This window comes from Hylaeus volcanicus, chromosome 5 (genome assembly GCF_026283585.1).
Source record: "Hylaeus volcanicus isolate JK05 chromosome 5, UHH_iyHylVolc1.0_haploid, whole genome shotgun sequence".
Classification (NCBI taxonomy): Eukaryota; Metazoa; Arthropoda; class Insecta; order Hymenoptera; family Colletidae; genus Hylaeus; species Hylaeus volcanicus.
In genome coordinates this window covers 17,107,739-17,128,159 of record NC_071980.1, presented here as the reverse complement: position 1 = coordinate 17,128,159, position 20,421 = coordinate 17,107,739, and the positions used below count along the sequence as shown (strand labels likewise).

The 20,421-nt window shown below is 38.9% G+C and overlaps 1 protein-coding gene across 1 annotated transcript in view; it reads right to left on the bottom strand.

The window, feature by feature from the left end:
* The window catches only part of LOC128877029 (two pore potassium channel protein sup-9), a 134,959-nt gene that overhangs the window by 7,023 nt on the left and 107,515 nt on the right, over positions 1–20,421 (bottom strand). The window contains exons 2-3 of the mRNA XM_054123969.1: positions 2,156–2,287; positions 923–1,276 (exon numbers count right to left, since the gene is read on the bottom strand). Of these exons, the coding sequence (XP_053979944.1) occupies positions 923–1,049 (127 nt within the window). The 5' untranslated portion in view covers positions 1,050–1,276; positions 2,156–2,287. The remainder of the gene's footprint in view (positions 1–922; positions 1,277–2,155; positions 2,288–20,421) is intronic.

Sequence of the window (20,421 nt, the reverse complement as noted above, 5' to 3'; positions counted from 1 at the left end):
CGTCTACGTTCTTCCCTGCGCTCGCGTTCAACCCCCATAAAACTAAATTTACGGTCTCGAGAAATGGGTTCTGTAGAACTTGTAACCAGTACAAACATTGCAGCGCACAGTTGAAAGTTCGAAAGAAGTAAAAGAAGCAAAGGTACGAAGCAACTGGAAGTTTCGTTCTATACATATCCTCAATTTGTAAGACACCAAGAATCAATACTTTTAACGAAATTACATTTCGAGCGCAGTAAGTCGATTGTCCCTGAATTGATTCGAGTTTCGTTCCTGATAGTGGTCGAAGTCTCCCAGTTGTTTCCCTTTTCTTTTCGACAAACAGGAAGTAATCGTCTGGACATCGATGACATTGTCGAGTTATTTTCAGCATTCGTACGCTGCGAAAGTTTGCATTCAGCAAGGGGTTACCCACGAAGCGAAGGCTCCATTGAGAAATAAAAGTTGTTCCTCTACAGGTTTTAATCAGGTTTATAAATAACCTGACCCTCGTACATTCGTAGCTAAATATATCTATGTATCACCTGAAAAGAATCTTCTAAATTTGTAAAGTGTAATTTTATTTCTTCTCCTTACTGTTCTTGACAGGATATCGACTTCTGAATTAAAAAAATACAAATTCGATGTCTTTAATCCCTTTTGCCAAAAAATACCCAATTTCTAGAGCTTCGAACTAGGTCAACCCCTTAACAATTTTTACAATCATTGACAATTTGGATTATTAGATTCATAACAAGGATTTTTATTAGAAATAACGTTGCTTTTGCTTACTTAACTCTTGGTTTCTCAACTTATAAATTCCTGAAGAGGTACCACAACCCTGTATGTTTGTTTTACGCAAAGAAATATATGTAGATTTTGCTCCATGGTTACCACTGTCAATTTCCTATTGTTGGAAAAGATTAATTAACAAGAGATGTACCGTCCAATGCTTCCTTGCGTCGTTTCTCCGTCTCGGACTCGAGAACGTCGAAGATTGCAGCGCCGACGAGGAGGTAGGTGAACGTGAAGACGATCAACGATAGGGTCCGGACGTTTTGTTTCTTCATTCTCTAGTGAGCCACATGCTCACTAGCAGGGCCCCGGCCCTAACTACTTGCATCGCTCAGTGGGCTACGATTTGGTGTGCCGGGCCCATGACGACCCCTTTCCGTTCTCGATGATGCTCGGGGGGCCCTTTCGTTTTTTACCGAGCGCTACAGACCCGGCACGCGACTCCTCTTCTTCAGGGTGTCTTCTTCCTTGCAGGCACTACCTTGTAACCGCTTTCGTTCATCTGAAAAACACGTTTCCGCTCTCGTTAGGTTGATCATTGATCTCTCGAACTCTAAAAGAGGCCACAAACGAGGTCTAGAATTGAGATGCTGATTTCACGTAGCTTTTGCTAATTAATTAATATTTCTAGAATCTTCGTGCAAACTGTACTTCGTATTACGCAAAATATATATCACGTGAGGTCTTTATTTAGCTTAGTAAGGACTCGATGACGGACAGTGGACACTGAACGTGACTAAAGTTACGTAGAAGGCTGACTAAAATGCCTGACCCAATTCGCAATTTATTTCAGGACTGATCTTTCTGCCTCCCTGCAACACGAATGAGTTGTGCGTGTGTGTCTGTAGGTCAGGTCTGGATTAGAGTACAGTAGAGCCGTGATTCAGAAGTAGTCATTGATTAGTAGTTTAAAATCGCGCGGTGTTGTTAACCGTATCTGTGTCACTTCGCGTTGTAGGATAGCGCGAGTCCTCAAAAGTCCTAGTCCGCGATGTCGCAGCGCCGACCGTGTTACATTCGCCGCTAATATTAAATGTAGTTATTTTTAATTCCCCGCGATAGGGTGGGAAACCAGCCGGGTCACGCGAGCGAAGAAAGGAGTTCGAGGTAGAATATGATACTTTTCCCAGCGATCTTCGGATATTTGTATTCGTACCGCGGTTCGAGAGGTGCCAAAGGATCTCGTTTCAAACGTTCTCTGAACGTTAGTCTCGGTACGACGTTAGGGGTTCCGTGGATATAAAAAGGCGTAATCGTCCTTGTCGCTAAAACGAGATTCTTTTGAGAATCGTCTTTTTCTCCTTCGTGTGAGTTCAACCGAGAGATATCCGTGAGGAAGAGTCAGGTCAAGCAAAAAATCCGCTGATATAGAAGGACTCACCTGCAGTCTGTTCCGGGTTCTCCTTTACGTACGACAAAGGGTTGAGCAGAATGATATGGCAGTGCTTTCGCTGCTCCCACTGCCACGTTCCCTCCATTCCTCAGTTTAGCGCCCAACGCTTTTCAGTGCCGACTGAAATAGAGCAGTGAGATTTCCGTAAGTGATCGGCACTCGATTCTGGAGGATCTGTTGTCATTGCTTTGAAGTATGTCTGTTACAAGGGAGGTTCTATAGTATCGTTTGTGATAATAAAATGGACTTAATTTTCTACAGAAAATTTCGTAAGACTAATTGAAACAGTAATCGTCAATGGAATAAACATAGAATATGAATACGAATAGAGGATATACATAGGAAAAGATACAAGAGAATAAGAGTAGGTTTAATAGTGTTATTTGTTTGTACTGTAAGAGAATTACGAAAATGAATAAATTGATTGACATTCTTGTATAGGTAAATCGAGTTTGCACATATCCACAAATCCACAAATTCAATTCAATACCTTTGCCTTACAGAATGTCCAGTAATTTATTCCAAGACAAATAATCGAGTACGTCATATTAGTGTGTCATCACATTAATCGCGATTATTTCGTTAAATGTCAAAGATTACGTTCCCGGTAGGAAATCGAGTAAAAATTGCAAGACGATGCACTTTTAATCGGATCCACGTCGCTCTTTCTGGCTCGCATCGTTGCTCTCTCTCTGCCCACATCGGTTCCACGATCTCTCATCTTACTGGATATCGATTAACGGCGCGAAAACGATATGTCAAAGCACCATGACACCGATACACCGGAAGTTGACAAGGATAAAAATAAATATATCATATAGTTTGATGCGCGATGAACGCGACTCTAACTCTCGTTGCTCGATATTATGCAAATTAAAAGCGTTCAAATCACTGATTGCAATACACAAAGTATAAATTGAATCGATTAAGAATAATTGAAAATGCAAAAAATAAAGAAAAATTCAAGGTGAAAATGTTTTGTGATGAACATAGAAAATCAAGTCAAAATTATAATAAAAATAGGAAAGCTTGGGTAAAATATAATCTCATTTTTAAAATACATTTCTTTTCTATTTTATATACTGATTATCTATGAATAATATTCGTCGAATTCGCATTAAAAAAATTCTATTTCGACGGGAGAGGTATGTGTTTTCGATCGTGGTCGTCGAACTGTCATCGATCCGCCGATGGATTTTGTAGGCTATCACGAGCCCATGAATAATGGATATCCGACCGTTACGGCAGTCCGCGGTATACTCATTATTGTCCTCTTAGCCTATTAAATCTGGATTTACGCTAATGGGCTGCGCTTTGACCGAGGACAACGTCACGTTTGTCAGCCTGGGATCATCCACATTTTATTTTGCATCGTCGGATTTATCCGCGAAAGGCAACACCGTACATTCGCGTAACCGTGATTTCGACATTGTCACATTGTTTAATTATACTCGTGTCGCGTGCACGAGTATCTGATTTTAATTGTTTCCCTCGAAAATTTCACCGAAGTCGCGATTCTTTTCTCTCGAACCGAAATAGGGGAACGATAGAGAGAGGCATCTCATTATCGCAAGAAAATTAGTTCGCGTTCATTTCGTCGATGACGATTCGAGTTCGACATAATTTGCGCTTTTATCGTCGCATGAATTGTCGAATAATCGAACGGATGTTCGTTTGTTCGGACGGCGAAACGTTCTACATGTATGTAGCCTGTCATCGTTATACATCAATAAACAAACCGATAGTTTAATTGATAGAACGCAGAGTATGCAAACAAAGCCGATGTAATGTGTTTCGGAGATATACAGAAGCCAGCGTTCACATGCGCTAACGAAGTTTTAATTTCGAACAGCCATTGGTATTGCGAATAGCGTTCCAAATTAATTTAAACTCGCATAAGTAAGATCCGTGCTCGAATTTAATTTTGATTTCTCTATTCTATATCGAAATAATTGATGGATCGTGTACCGTATCGCTTTCAACTTGAAACTTTAAATTGGTATTCGATGTTTGCCACCCAGCAATAGCTTTTAAATTGAGAGGAACTCCATGGTTTAATAAGCCGTCGATTGAAAACGAGAAATAGAGCCTATGATTTCTTACGGCCTCCGCCAACGTTACCGATTTTCATCTTGTCGTTTGCACTCGTACGACCATCTGCCTCCACATTTGTAAATACAGTTTTAGATAAACCTGCATCATAGTTAAGATAGGCACACTCGGGTCGAAGTGTCCCTCCAGGCGAGTCTTCTGAAAGTACTCTTGAGATCTAGAAGCCCTTGATTACACCACTTGGGATACGATAGCAGCATTTCCAATAAGCCGACGTGCACACTATAGGAGCTCTCTGGTCGTGATGAGCGGCTATTTGTTAGTCAATTTCGATATATCTCGCGGCACCGAAGGGTCGACTGAACGTCGAGAGTAGCCCTACCAATTGTCCATCTATGAGGAAAAGGCATGATTCATCCTCGTTATCCATAGGGTGTTTTTCAAATTCTTACTATTATCGATTTTATTACGGTTCCCAAGTCACTATTTTATTAACCCTTTGCAGTCGAGGCCACGAATGCTAAGCTTAGATTGACATCAAAGATGCAGCCCGGTTCGTGATTGAAACTAATTTGAGATTTGAGAATCAGGTCACCTTTTAGTGATACTTCGAGCTCCAAAGAAATAAAACCTAAAGAAACATAATTGCTGGTAGATTTGGTGCGTGAAATCTAGTGGTGACTGAGTGGTACCTCTTGACTGATACCTCTCGAGTGCAAAGGGTTAAAGGACAGGGACAGGAAGAATAGATAGGTGTTTTCTCCATTTCTTTTCGAGGTCATCCAGATAATTTCCACCGGACACTCCCGGCGATTTTATTTTCCGAAATGCATGGCGGCATCTTGGCCGAGCGGTTAATTTTCTTCGGGTGTTCTTCTGGTGGGATTTAATCACAATGTTTAGTTACTTGGGCGTCGAGCCGTATCGAGCGCATCAAGAGTTGAATCCAATACCGGCTCTATCCGGGTACGACTTTATCTGAAAGTAGCTAGGCGCTCTATACGGGGAACGATTAAACGAGAATTTCGCGAGTAAGCAGATAAGATTGCTGCGATCTTCCAAGTAACTTGAGTTACAATAATTGAAACGCGAGATCCAGTTGCAGTCGACGGTGTAATTGGTTTCGCTCTTCTACCGAATAGTGGATAAATCCCGCATTACGGACACAATTCTACTTGGTTCCTTGTCTGATACCTTCATATTCAAGCGGAGATTACCGAGAAACAGTCTCTGTATTATACAGGTTGTAATCTTCAAGATTCATTTTTGCCGATCGTCAACTGTGATGGATCTGTATTCAAAGGTACTACTCTTGGTAACGATGGGGGATGTATATATATATATATATATATATTTTTGTATGATAAGAGCTCTGATATACAGATGTGTAATCTAGGTTCTTATTTCCATAATAAAAAGTGACACTAAATTTATTGTTTGAAAAACAAAATTTACGATCTTCTTTTGCATCAATTCGTGACTTAAAATGCTATAAACTTATCCCTTGAGTAATTCCAATCGATTTGAACTTCGAGACATCTCGCAGATGGCAGTGAATGGGTTAATAAGAAGTAGTTCGTCAAGTCCTTGTTTTCTACTAGTGCCCTCCTCACCAAATAAAAAAGTGTATACATTCTCAGTCGTTATTTATATAAAAAACAAAAATAAAATAACCATTTTATTAGATTAATCTCAGCAGCTTGATGGGAAATATGTACTAGCCATGAGACGCAAAATTTTCAGTTCCTCGAGCGAATCTATTTCTGGTAGACGAGGTTGCAAATTTGTTACTTCATCCGAGGCTGGAGGGTAGCCCGGAGCCACCTGGATGAAACTTCTAATGTTAATTTTGCAAGGACGATTCGCGACTGGCCGTATAATCCGGCTGGAAGCTAATTCGTTCTCATGACAGGATTTAGCCTCCTGAATTCGAGATCCCCGCTTCATAAAATTTGCAACAGGAGCGACAAGCACACCGGAACGTTTCCCCGTGTATTTCCATCTCGAATTCGTACCGATTTCCGAGTCCGACGATCTAAAATTGGATCGTGCAGAACCTACTTTATATTTGCATCGTATTGATCCGGGTACAATTTCTATCCATGTTTCTTTTTGTTTTGAAGAATACTTGCTCGGTAATGGTGGAGTACGTACGATATGCGAGTACAAGGAGCTCTAAATGAATCAACATACTCGTTGCAGAAAATTGATTTCGAACGTTCCGCGTGACATTATTGATAAGTGCATCGCGTGGACGGAAGGTACTTCAAGGCAACAGTCGAACTTTTTATTTGCTACGTTTCGATTAGCGGAATAAGTCTAGGAACAAGGACTAAAAACCGAACTACGCAATCTCATGAAAGGGAGATCGTGAATGATAGATTAATACGTTGACTGTCAAACTACTCGTACAAATTTATATGAGTCTAACATTTTGTTTTTATACAACTGGAACTTATTTTTGCAATTTCGTCACATTCGTGAATTCTTTGCAGATTTATTTTCTTCCACATTTCATCTTCGGTATAAATTTATTTAATTTCTTAACGAAAAGTCCTGTCACCTATATATGGGTGACGTGAAGATCAACGTGTTAAATTAATTAACATCCTCTGTCAATTGGTCTTATTTATTCACACGAGCAAAAGGAAGAAGTGGTTAAGTTGTAGAGCAGTAGGATCAGGAATATTATTTCCGTAATTTTCGAGTAATGGTTTCTGTGACAATTTTACTTGGTGTACGTATTTTTCCGAAGATTCAAAAAGTTTGATGGTGTTGAGGCTAGCGGTAAACTGAAGAAGAGTTTGAGTTATTTCCTACAATTTATTGGGGTTTCTGCCAGCTCCGGTATTAAGGGATCCCGGAGGATTGGACACGATCAAATGATACTTCGTTAACAGTAATGAGTTGAGTTTCGAGTCTCTTAATTGGGAATCAGTACACGAACGCGGACCAATAGATGGATTCACCATCATCGTTTGCAATCTGACCCTAATATCATAATTTCGCAACCCGCGGAAACGTTAATGCTAGTAACCGTGGCGAACTTAGTTTATAATCGGAATTTATGCTTGCCTTTAAAAGCGTACTCCGTCGCTTGGTTTCGTAACTTCGAGATTAAACACGACGTAGAACTAAGAACCATGACACTTCGCGTGCAAACTTAATTTTAAGTTAGTTTTGAGAAGGGCACGAAGCCTCTCAGATGTGTCTAAATCTGCGTGTTTGTAAACACTACGGTCAACCTATTATTACTATCCTAATTATTTCATTTCAGTTAACATCATTTCTTTCAACTAACTATAGCTCAGAGTAATTTATTCTGCCTCCTTTTATACTTACATTTTTAGTATTACTGTATATATTAGTTGCCAATAAATAAATTCTTATCGAGTCTTTCTCAGTATCTCTATTTCTAAAGAAAAATTTTGTCAACCAGTTTTGATAACAGCCTTTAAAATATTCAGTTATTTTCTCATTTATCAAGTAACGAATCACTTTCTATCATACTCGAGCACAGGCCTCATTACCATTTCACTTTCTGACAACGGAGCGAGGCTTGGAATCAATCTTAATACCTCCTTCGCATATATCTTCAACTGTCAGAGTTTTTAGGTGGCAATTAACGTGCAAAGTCGGCGCTTAAACTTCAGCGTGCCGCCTCCTATAATAACCAGACCGGAGGAAGTTGAAAAATTTTTAAGCTCATTAGGTTAGGTGCCTTGGTGTAATTTCAGAGAAATGCCGACGATTAATATCATTATTCAGTTTTGCTGCGAAGGGAAATGGATTTACGGGATGAAGTTTCGCGAATATCAACCGACTCCCATAATGTCGAGCACCACTAAATCTTCGTTGCTTTATTAAAAAAAAAGTATTCAGGTGTCACTCGTGACAAGTAAAAACTCCTTCAATATTTCAGAGAAGGTGTAGCACTAAAAGCTCGCGACGTCTCTATATATTTTACGTCGAAGTGCCTCAATAAAATTGTAAACATGCAAAATGATTCAGGTGGACTTATTATTTCGTCTGCGTTGGGAAAATGAAGAATCTAAAAAACGAATAAAGTAAGGTTGAAATACGTTTGACATTATTATAGATTTAATAACTCTTGCGAGCTGTAATCTTGAGGAAAAGGTCTTTATTTTATCATTCTTCTACTGAATAAAATATTTTGAAAATTAATAAAATGATTCTATTGAAATTTAAGCTGTTCATTGATTTCTTCTTCGTTTCTGTTCTGCAATATTTCTGCTTCCACGTTTCGTATCGAATGGCCAGTCAAAATTACGATAATGCCACTGTGCTACTATATCAAAAATGTTTCCCAAGGGTTGCTGGCTGCGTGACTGGAGTTGCGAAATAACGTGTATGTCTTTTCTTCTTGGCATTCCAATCGAAAGTTCAGTTCTCGAACCAATTTCGAGTGCATCCCGGGATTCGAAGAAATTGGACGTTCGCTTTCGAAATCGTTGGATTGGACGTGGCGGGTCGTTTTGAACTCAGATCCGTCTCACGAAATGAATTTGTAATTTCTTTATTTCCATCTTAATAGCTATGGTACTTTTGGAACACATTCTTCAAACATTGTACTTTTGATTTATGCAAAAAGAAAAATTCGATTTTTTGAACCTGTTACACTGGAATCCTTCCTCGAACAAGTTTCGTGCTGATACACGGTTCCTTTTCAAACTTTCTGATTCGTTTCGGTCGTCCAGCCGGATTCTCCTTCTTCGATGAGCACAGCGGACGATTCCTCTTTCCATCGCCGCTTCAACGGACACATTTTGTTCCTTCATTTTTTTCCGCTTCGTTTCCGTCTGTCTGGTTCCTCCTCCAGCGTCTCATATTTCTTCACAGTCTCGTTTCCCTTCCGCTTATCCTGCTTATTCCGTTTTCGTCCCCTGGTTTCCGCGTCCCGCTGAAATTACCTTGGCCCCGGATAAATGCGAGAGCTTTGGAAACCCGCTGCCAAGAGAATTTGCAATGGTAAGCGATCGCGCGACTTAAGATTACGGTCTCCGTCTTACTGTCCTCCTCTTCCCCCTGCTCCTCGTTTCGCTGCTCTTTTTTCACAATGTAATTTTTCGGGCGACTCGATTACACGATCGAATTAACAGCCGACCTTGCTCAACTTACACTCTTGGTTAACGCTCGAGAGCGCAAATAGACTTGCTGCATCCGCTAATTACCATTTTCCCTCGATCCTTCGTTATCGGGACTTTTTCTCCACTTCTTACCCCATCCACATCGTCCACGCTATCGCTGTACATACCGTTATCTGCTTCTTTCATTTAACACTAAAAGTTCACGCCTCTTATACTTCTGCTACTCAAATTAATATGTAAAACATACTCTTAAGTGTCATAAAAAAAGGTAATCTCTCTAATTTTACAATACTTTTTCATCTTTCTAACATAGTCCTTACACCGTCGCTATAATATTTCTGCAGTTCTTTAATTAAATATTGACAGAGTCTTTAGCACGAACTTATGGGATAACCTAATAGCACCACGTTCTTCTGTTTTTATCAGTGGCTGTCACTGGCTTAGATTAAATATTAATAACAGTCACGGTTCAGAGTAAGTATTCATTGTACACAGTAATTGTGAGAAATTTTTCTATATTTTGATATCTTGTAACTTTTTTCTGTAAGATTTTATTGTATCAATCGCTCTGTAATACTTCAGCCGCCTTATCTTGTATATTACAGATAGAAGAAAATATCTTCGAAGCAAATGCATGAGATATTTATTTAAATAGTGAACGTCTTCTCTCTTCTATCTCCAACAGGTCCGGAGATAAAATCTTAAGCGAGAAAGTTCGGAGGGTAATTTCACCTCTTTGAATTAGTATCATCGCGGACGAAGAAACGTGTTCCACACGGAATTAACATTTCAGCTATTTTCGCACCGCTTTGAAACTTTTTGATTTTCCACAAACCTGCTCTTCCAATTTATCTTCTTTCTCGAAAAAGCTTTCGTCGTTTGATGGCGAAGGTGGATCATGAATAAAATATCCCGAAAACGGTGGGGGTCGATTCGTCATAGGACAATTGGAGAGAAATTCAGGCAATTTTGCAAGCGACGAACTGTAGCGAGCGAAATCAGATTGTCCCCACCAGTTTAAATTAACGTTCACGCCGTCAGTCTAGATTGGCCTTTCCGTGTCTTATTGAATTTACGATAAATTGCTTTTATAGCTCTCATCCACGTCCGAACGACTCTCCGCCTCGGTGCCTGTTTCACTTTCTGCTTTACCCGCAGATATCCATCTCTGTAGTTGATTCTTCGTTGTGTGGAGGCTGAGAAGAGTAGAGTGTCCCTGTTTTTCCCAGTCGATTAGTCATGACGATTCTCTGATCGTGAAACCATCGTAATTACGACTTTCTATCTTTGAAAGAGGAACGATCGACATTTCAGTGGATTGGGGTGGTACGTATTTTAATTGGAGATTTCATAAATACTCCGGAAATATTAAAAGCTTTTTCAATTCAATTTCTTGCGATAGTTGTTTAGCGTATCGATGAATCGGTTAAATTAAGTTAAACTAAAACTAACGCGAAGAGTGTCAAATAATTCTTGCTAGTAAAACTATTCGATACATTACGAGAGAAGAACTATTCTTCAGAAGATTCGTATTAAAATCGTTCCTAACGTTATTTAAATGTACGAAGCTAATTCAAGTAATACGATGGAGTTGTTTGCATAACAAGACGAAGCGTTCGTGTTTCGATAAATTGCAGACATTCCACTAATTATCGTAAGAGCGGTGTGTTCTCCGCAAACAAGTTCCACGTGCCACAGGGTTACCAATTATCCGAAATATCGGCAAACATCGCGCGATCGTTTCATTTGCATATTTTCTGTTTTTGCCGCGGCACGTTTAATCAATCGTGAAAACCACGGTTAATCGGTGATCGATTTCGCCGGTCCTGTTTTGAGGAATGAAAAGCGATATGCAGACAGCTTTGAATGCTTCATAAAATCGAATGAGGGTACTGCAGTGTGCACACGCTGCATTGCGCATCGTCGATTTCAACGTTTTGTAAAAGTGTGCGCCGCACACTGACGCTGATGCACGTACAATACACTCTCGATGCGTGAACATTCTCCTATATGCAAATGCAAAAAATATTTTGCATTTTTATAAACGTCCTTGAGCATAATATAAATACGTTCGTTTGCTTTTCCGTTTTATAGATATTTGTCTCTCGAGACTTTATTTTAATTACTCGATTCCTTTTTGACGTCTGCGCATAATCAGATCATGTTCCTTATTCAGCAGATATGGACAGGAGGGTGTATCAAATGCACTATTGAAACGTAATTACGTTTCCCCTATACATTTAGCGGCTTGCATTATCCGACGACACTAGATTGCAGGGCAAACGAAAGAGCATAAATTATCACCTCCGAGGAGGTTCTATTAATTTGCCTAGACAAATAGAGTAGCACTGCTATTATTCATCGAATTAACGTCGCAGGTCAATTATCAAATTTCTTACGTATATACATATGTTTAACGAAAGATTCAATCTTCGACGTTCTTGAATTCTAAGAATTTTAAGTACAAAATAAATAATTCTTTGTATGTAGCGTGTTCCAAAAGAACTCTTCTTCAAATTCTTGCTTGCCAAAAAATATGTCGACTGATTTGGGACGCTCACTCTAACTGTAGCTACATCTATTTACACTCTCCTAGCTGTGTATATACATTGTCCTAGATTTGGATTCAACGCATAGTTTCCCAAAGGAACCTAACGATTTCTCGGTCTTCCGATTCTATTATCAACGTAAACCGACTTGTCTGAGTCGTGGAACTGTTACAACGTTAACGAGGGCTTTCGGAATCAACGTCGGTTCATTCTCGACACGCAAAAACGTCTCGAATTGTCCTAAATCAGTCCGACGAAAGAGAAATAACTTTCCCCGAAATCAATTTCAACCGGTTGAACGTGCACGGGCTGAATAGTCTCAGATAGGGCTGATGAACACGCCGGCATTATACGAATGCAGTCGCGCAAACAGATATGCGAGACGATCGAGATAAATGGCGGATTATGAGGGTCGATCGTATTTTGCGCGCACGCGGGATTGCAGCGGTAACCGCTTTTACGAGGGCAACCGCTGCACGGAATCCGATGGTTCTAAACGCGTTCGTTCCGCGGCATTCTAATCGCAACAGATTCATTCTGCGAATACACAAATATTTTTACTTATCACAGACTACATCCCAGCAGTGAGATCATTAAAATTAACCCTTTCATGTCTGGTTTATGTTGTGAGGTACGTGGTCTTTAATATTATTTTTCAATTTTAAAGAATTCGATTCTTTGAATGATAAATGTCATGTGCATAAAATTGATGTTCTTTTTTTCGTGAAAATTGGTGGGATCCTTTAAAACCATATTGTTAAGTAAAACTGTAATTTCTAATTTGAAATGTGTTAGCTTTCATTTAGATGAATTTTTAAGCTAGAGGGTTCTTTATTTAAATCGCACTTATTGGTCTCGAGATAACATAATGCAAGTGAACATCCATTACAATATCCATCTTCCATAAGAGCCGCGCATATCTAATGCATGGTAGCGTACGCGGTTTTTTTAAAGGAGTCGCAGAAAATCCTTTTAAAACTCTCGCATCCGGAATATCGTAACCCCGAGCACGTAGAATCCAAAGTCCTGTAATTTATTGCCAGAAATGGTTTCCATTGCTACGACGAACGCTTTGTATTCGTTCAGCGTCTTCGAGTGATAAACAGAGAGTTACGAGCAACGCCACTGGCCACTCCGCGTTATTCGTGTTATTCATTTCCTTCGACCGAATGCAAATGAGACTTCGTCAAGACTGTTACTGTTACTTTTTTCGACAATCCGATTCGGGGAAAGTGAATAATGGAACCCGACCGAATGAAATGAAATGCACGTTTCTTTCCTTGGATTTTCCTTCGTGTTCCTTCTTGAACACACGTCGACGACGCATCTCTACGCTCGGGATAGACAAAGGCTTTTGCTTTTACGCTCGTGTCTCAATTCAATTACATTAAAGGATACCAGGGATATTTCTTCCGAATGGATCCTAGGACATATACCCTTCGTGGACACTCGTACGTCGATAAGTATCGACCTCTGTTTCTACACTTCAGTCATCCCGAATACGAGTATGTCTTAACGTCATTTTTATCGTAACACTGATCATTCTATTTCACGAAGTAATCAACGCAACGGTCACTTTTGTCTCACTTCTAACATTTTTTCACGACAATTAGTAATATTAATCAAGCCCCATGTAGCTTGAGACCTGTCAACAATTGTTTTCAACAAGGAAAAAAATTCAAAACCAACAGCAATGCTGAACAGATAATTTTTTACTCGACTAAAGATTACTTTGTACTTCGTTGAAAAATATAGCGCAACCTTCCGAGTCAATATTGGTGAAAGAAACGAGACGAAGGTTGAATAAACGTACAATCAGAGGTATTTGTTCTCTGAAAAAAGAGGGTAAAAAGCCAGTATCAAGGACACTCGAAAGCTGACAACGTTAATGACTCGAGCAGCCTGTCTGAAAATAAAAAATTGGTCTCCAGTCTCGGACGGTTGTAAAAACACGGCTGAGTGGTCTAAACGTTTGGAAATTTTATATACCAACCCCTTTCTGTCCGCGGGCAAACTTTTTATCGCGAAGGCAAAGCTTAGGAGAACCGAGGAGGAAGGTGCCTAACCTCGTTCAGCTAGTTGAAAGCACTTTAATCCCCAACGAACGACTGCTCTAACTAGCAATGGTCAGACACTAAAGAAAGCTTTCGAGTTTTTAGGGATTCCGTTAGTTTCTTTCTCGTCTGTCCTCTTTTTTGTACGTAGGATGCCTATCCCGATCCTCTTTCTGTTGTTTTTTAACAATGGAGTCCCGACGCCGTAAGAAGGAGTTTGATTGAGGACTTGATCGGTTGAAACGACTTTAAACTCAGTCACCTGTTGATAACAGAACATGTGACAGGGTTTGTTAAAATGTGTGCCTAGTGTCGAGATAAGAGAGCTCGTATTTTTATTTTTCAAAGTCTCTATCAATGATTCGTCTGAAATATAAAAATTAGCAATTTTCTAGGCCTTCTAATCGGAGTCTTTTGTATGGAAAAAATTGAAGGATTTGTTTAATACACCTTTCATAAAATATTCTAGCTCGATAGACTCAGTATTTAAAAAAAAAAAACAAAAAAAAAACGAAGATAATTAATGTACGAATTATCACGGTCAAAAATTCTTCCTCTTTGTCCAGTAAAATCCACGGATTATTTGTAGTCGTTTCTCGGTGATTCTCGGCCATAATTAGGACAAAGATAAGGAAAGAATAACTGTTTGACGTAAAAAGGTATCCAGATCTTTGGACCGATTCCAAGATCGTGGATATTACTCGGTGTATACGGCGAAAGAGGAATCGGCAATAGCCACGTGCTAATTACTTCGCGGCCATTTGAAAACTCTGACTAATCCGTGAAAGTGTATATAGCTGGTGCCAAGATCCTCCTCTGACAAGACACTTCGTCCGCGAGACAAGCGATTAATTAAAGTAGAAGAAAGCACCTTGACGAGAACAATAACCACGGCTTTCGAAATACGGCACAGTTTTATGTCTCTTCAGGACTATCGCAGTCACTTTTCAAGAGTTGTATTTGTTCGAGTCCAGAAGTTACGTGCCGCAGTCGAACGAACGGTTTTCTTTCTGCGCTTTATTGGCGAAACGATTATACGAAGCTGGATTATTTACTCTTCGATACAATTTAAGTCTTTCTTTCATTCTGTAATTGTACTTATAATTCGGAGAAACCAAGCCAAGATAATGGAATCATTGACCATCCTGTGTAATTCTAAATTAGTGGAAAATGGGACGATACTTTATGAAGCTTAATTCGTAGTAAACGAAAAGTTGATTACAAACTCGCAGCTCGTGCTTATCAGGATGTATATTAAATATGTTTCGTACCGGGGTTGTTAATTAATTAAATAACACCAGTGTTATTAATTTTTCTGTGCTTCTATTTATATATCTCTAAGGTTATTAGTTTTTCTACATTTCTATGTATAGATCCCCAGCGTTACAAATTTTCCACTATTTCTATTTATACGTTTCCATCGACTCGTTGATTATTTTCTTCGGAATACAACAAACCCGAACAATGCCAGAAATAACCTAAACGTATTACCCTCGCAACGTGGGCAGAGTTCCCGCGATGCACATTTTTCGAAACATGCTGCACATTTCTAATAAAAACTACGTCACATAAATCATTCAGGCGATAACAATGGCGCACTGCAGCACTGCACAGGCACTGCAAGAATTTTTATCGAACTAACGCGTTGCGCTTCCGGATTTACCTCTGTTAATAAATACCGATGGACCCGCCGCTGCTTCCTGCTGCATCGTGATCGATCTCGAAATATTCGTTTGGACGTTGCATTATCGCGTTCATACTGCTGCAAACTATGTATTTCTATAGTGTTATGGATTATAAGCTTCAGGATCATTGGCGCAAACTTCTTAGAAACTCCGGGGTGATCGAATGCTTCTTAATGGGGACGACTAATACAAATATTCTCAGCGAGAAAATTAATATATTTACTGGGTACAATCTGGGTAGGAAGTTACGGAAATTATTACTCTAGTGTTTGAAATGGTATTAAATTCTTAATAATTAAATAAAATCCAACTTTAATTAATAAGAAAAATGAATAAATCCTCAAAAAATATATATTTTATTCAATTAAATTCTATTATGAACAAAGTATACGTATATTCTATTCAAATAAAAAGAATAAATTGATCCAATTAAATTCTTAAACAATTAAATAAAATCCAACTTTAATTAATAAGAAAAATGAATAAATCCTCAAAAATATATATTTTATTCAATTAAATTCTATTATGAACAAAGTATACGTATATTCTATTCAATTAAAAATAATACATTGATCCAATTAAATTCTTAAACAATTAGATAAAGTTCAACTTTAATTAATGAGAAAATTTAATAAATCCTCAAAAAATGTATATTTTCTCAAAATCTATATTTATTATGAGTCATTTATGAGGATTTTAATGTTAATCATTTCATCTAATAATCAAATTAATATTTAAATGTAAGATGAAAAATACATTAAAATAGTATTTTTAAACATTAGAGTATCAAGTACAGAGAAGGTTGATGGGTAACTGACAAGGCTCTTCACTAATAAAGTATCAATTTTTTAGTGCAGATGTCAAATAGAATAAATCTAAATAGGATCAGTTAAAGGGCTGCAAAAGTAAATCCTATTACAAACGTTAGTTTCTAGATTTCCAACTACCTGGACACGAACATGTGAACGTTTCCACGAGCATTATCCTAACACTGAACGTATTAACCAAAAGTGGAAAAAGAACCACAGTCAGCTGGGTAATTCGCGCAAGTAGGGATGCATATCGGTACACATCGTCTGGAACTGATCTCGCAGGAAAGTCGATGCAGTATCGCGATGCAACGCGGGGTGCAACAAGTCTTCCCATTAATAAGCAGCCACGTCGCCTCCGCTGGAGCAAGTGCGAGTGAAGTTGGTCACGCCAGCCAGCCGCTAGAATGACGAACAGGGGATGAAAGAGTGGGGAAGGGGTCGCATGGATGCACCAGCCCGAAGGGTGAGAAGGGTCGGGTGAAACTGCAGTTACTGGGATGGCGCGAATGGTTGGACAGAGGAACGAGAACAGGGACTGCGACGGTTTGTTGCCTCAAATGAGAACAGGGGGTGCAACGGGAATGGAAAGGATACGAATCGTCTCCTTGTAACGCATCGAGTTACAGCTGCGCGGATACTTTGGTCAACGCGTGTTGGCTTAACGTTCGCGTGTCATTTAAAACGGTTGCGTTAATCTACGACAAGGTATAAACAGCGAGCACAATTTCGCATTCTATTTGCACTGTAAATAGTCATTATACGGGGCGCGGTTAAAGAGGGGGTTGCTCGTTTGGGGGTGGCAAATGAAATCACGAGCGTGAAAAGCATGGAAAATTTACCTATGCTTTTGAACGCCTCCTGAAAACTGCACAGCTATTATTATTACCACTGTGTACACTAGTAGTGGATACTGATGAAAAGGTCGTTCACTGAAACCTCTCGATAATATAAATAATTTTTATATCGAGCATTCAGCCTCGTCTTTTTATTTCCCCTGCCACTGTACGTGCTCACTGCATTATACAGTCAGAGAAAATTTTACTATTATCGTATACCTCTGACGCAGGAGTCTTATTGCTCCTCTTCCCAGGTTCTATAGCCGTTCACCCCATAAGACGGTATCAAGGAAGTCGTATGGAGGCAATAACAATCTAATATCACACGTTCGATGTAAAAGCAACTTTAGCTTTAACTGCGACGCGTTTTAACCGTCCCAGTTAACGGCGACGGAAAGCCGCCATTGTGGGACATACACTTGGGTAAGCTTGTGTTCGATAATGCTATTGAATATCTCCTTGTTGCTTAAAAAATAGTAAATAGATACAATCGGGAATTCTAATAATTTCTGTTTGACTAAATGAAATGCACTGTTCGAGTGAATCATTTTTAGTGGAATGAAACTGTTTGATTATGAGAACTTAGAATACCGAGAGTTTGATATTTGGCGGTTAACGAAATAGAGGCGCGGCGTTTTCGAAGTAGTTTCCTGGAAATTGAGGAAGGTATCTTAATATTTCCATTTACGGAGTTTCAAGCGGGATGGTAGACACATCCGCGAAGCTTTTACAAACGCTGGCTAATTAGAATGCTCTGTTCATGTGAATGGATAGATAGAATGTTATTATAACGAGCGTTCTATGCTTCCCAATGAGATCGTCAATTTTCATAATATGGAAGAAAATGGTATTATTACCCATAGAATCATCCATGAGATGCGAGAACGCGCTTTGAATTAAATTAGAAAGGATTTCGTTTTTTAATAACAATATGTCTGCGTAATGAACAATTAAATACCATAATCGCGTGCACTTTTATTTAAAATAACACAGTCGAATTTATTCCACGCTATTTGTATTTTATTTCATTAAAGTGCGAAAATTTATTAAATTTATTAAAAGGCCTTTTAGAAAAATGTTTAATTGACACGGAGGAAGAACCTTCCGCTATCTCTTCTCAGAGAGTTCTCGATATTCTACGTCTACTGTAGAGAGAAACATTCGAGAAATGTGTAACACTGGGCCACATATGTTGCTGTTTGTTGTCGCAATATCGACGTTGAATACTCGCCAAGAAGTAATCCCGCCATGTACAATCGATTTGTGTTTTCTTTGTTACGGCCACTAGCCGCGAACTTACCGAGCTATTTTCGAAAACTTTTATGCAACTTTTGAGAGGTATCGTTACAGTTTAGGTCGTCGATATTATATTTCGCGTATACAATGACGAGGCTTGGGCATAGAAATACGGTTCTTGAAGAACCACTTTCGCAAACGTCACTTGCACTCGCATTATTAGCTCGATGGAAACGTCGCCTTTTTTCACTCGGGTAGCAACGATGTTTTAAGTAGTATTTCTGATATGATTTCTCGCACTTTGAACGATAAACTAATCATAACTTTCTTTGCAAAATATTACAGAGACTGTTACGAGTATTTGATTAATATTAAGAGGATCCGAGAATTAGAATTGTTCAATGGACTATTTGATAAAATTTTAGGAAGGATGTAATAATTATTTTAAAGAAGTAGGAAATAGAATTGCAGGGAACAAATCACGTAAAGTAGAATGACGCTGTACCCAGTCAGACAAGTAGAATGGAGTTCGTCTGATTAATAGCGTCCTTTTCTACTCGCCTGACTAAGCACGTCTGACTAAGCGCCACATTCTACTTGGAAACTTTTTGAAACAACAGTTGCTTCGGATTCCAAATACGATATTAATTCGATCCCAAACGACATACTGTTCGCAAACGAATCGTTCGCGGAAAACAGTATATATAGAAGTTGTGCTTACAAATATTAAATATTGATTAACAGAATTTCTTGTTAAACAGTGACGTATTTGCATGCAACGTGTACACATTTTCAGGAATGGCAAAGTTAAGCGATGTAGACTGAATAGTTAAATGTTGTTTATTTATCCAACTGAGAAATTGCGGGGAAAATGCCGGGAACTCGCTGTCTGTATTAACAGGCGTCCGAGGCAGATATTATGCCTGTTTATCCTCTATTATATACTGTATTACCATCATAATAGCTTGGTGTGATGAAGATTGATGAAGACTGTTAATTGGGTAGGTCGTGATTAACTAAACCAGTAATTTGCAAACTTCTCGAAATTTGATCAACCAAAAAAAGAAAAAGAGTAAATCTTTGCTTCCGAAATTTATATCAAGAAAAAATTAATCCAGACTAAATGCTCGTACAATCGTTGGATAGATAAATTATTATTATAATTATTATTTTACATATTGCAAATCAAATTTGTTGAAATAATAAAATTGAGAAAATTCGAATGGTAATACCTGTTAAAATAATGATATTTAAATTCTCAAGTACTCGCTATGTATTCTCACTGTTAATACACTTTTAAATTATTCTAACATTAAATGATTCGAACAGACCTTACTCGAAAATAGGAGTTACGGCGTCCGGAGTTCCATGGAACACCCTGTATACGTGTGTACATATATCGATTGGACCACAGGGTGAAGGGACGCCGGGCGCCACGGCGCCCTCTTTCCAACCCCTCCAGACAACAACGACCGAATATAGCTCAGCCGATATGGGAGCTAATGAACCAATTACGCGTAATAGGGCCGCCGCCTTCGAGGAACGACTGTCTCGGTTTTCTTGGTTCCTCCAAGAACCTTCATCAATTCAAACAATGCTCTTAATTATAGCCACTGTTCTGCAGTTAATCGGCTTGAGGGTGCATCAGTTCTAAGCACCCTTCGATTCAACGAAACGATTTGTTCTGCGCTATGCATGATCATTGTGCAAGAACGTATGCGTATTGTACAGTTTGGTTGTTTCTGAAAGGTGATTGGAATCGGTCGGTTGGTATAATCGTGTAAGTAGTCAATGAATGAAGGAACTCCGGAATATTTTTAAAATGTTTACGAACATATTTGTTTGTGAATGGTTTTTTAACGAACACATAAGTATTTGTTGTAGTAATAGAAAATTTATTCTATTACTTATCTTGGTTAATA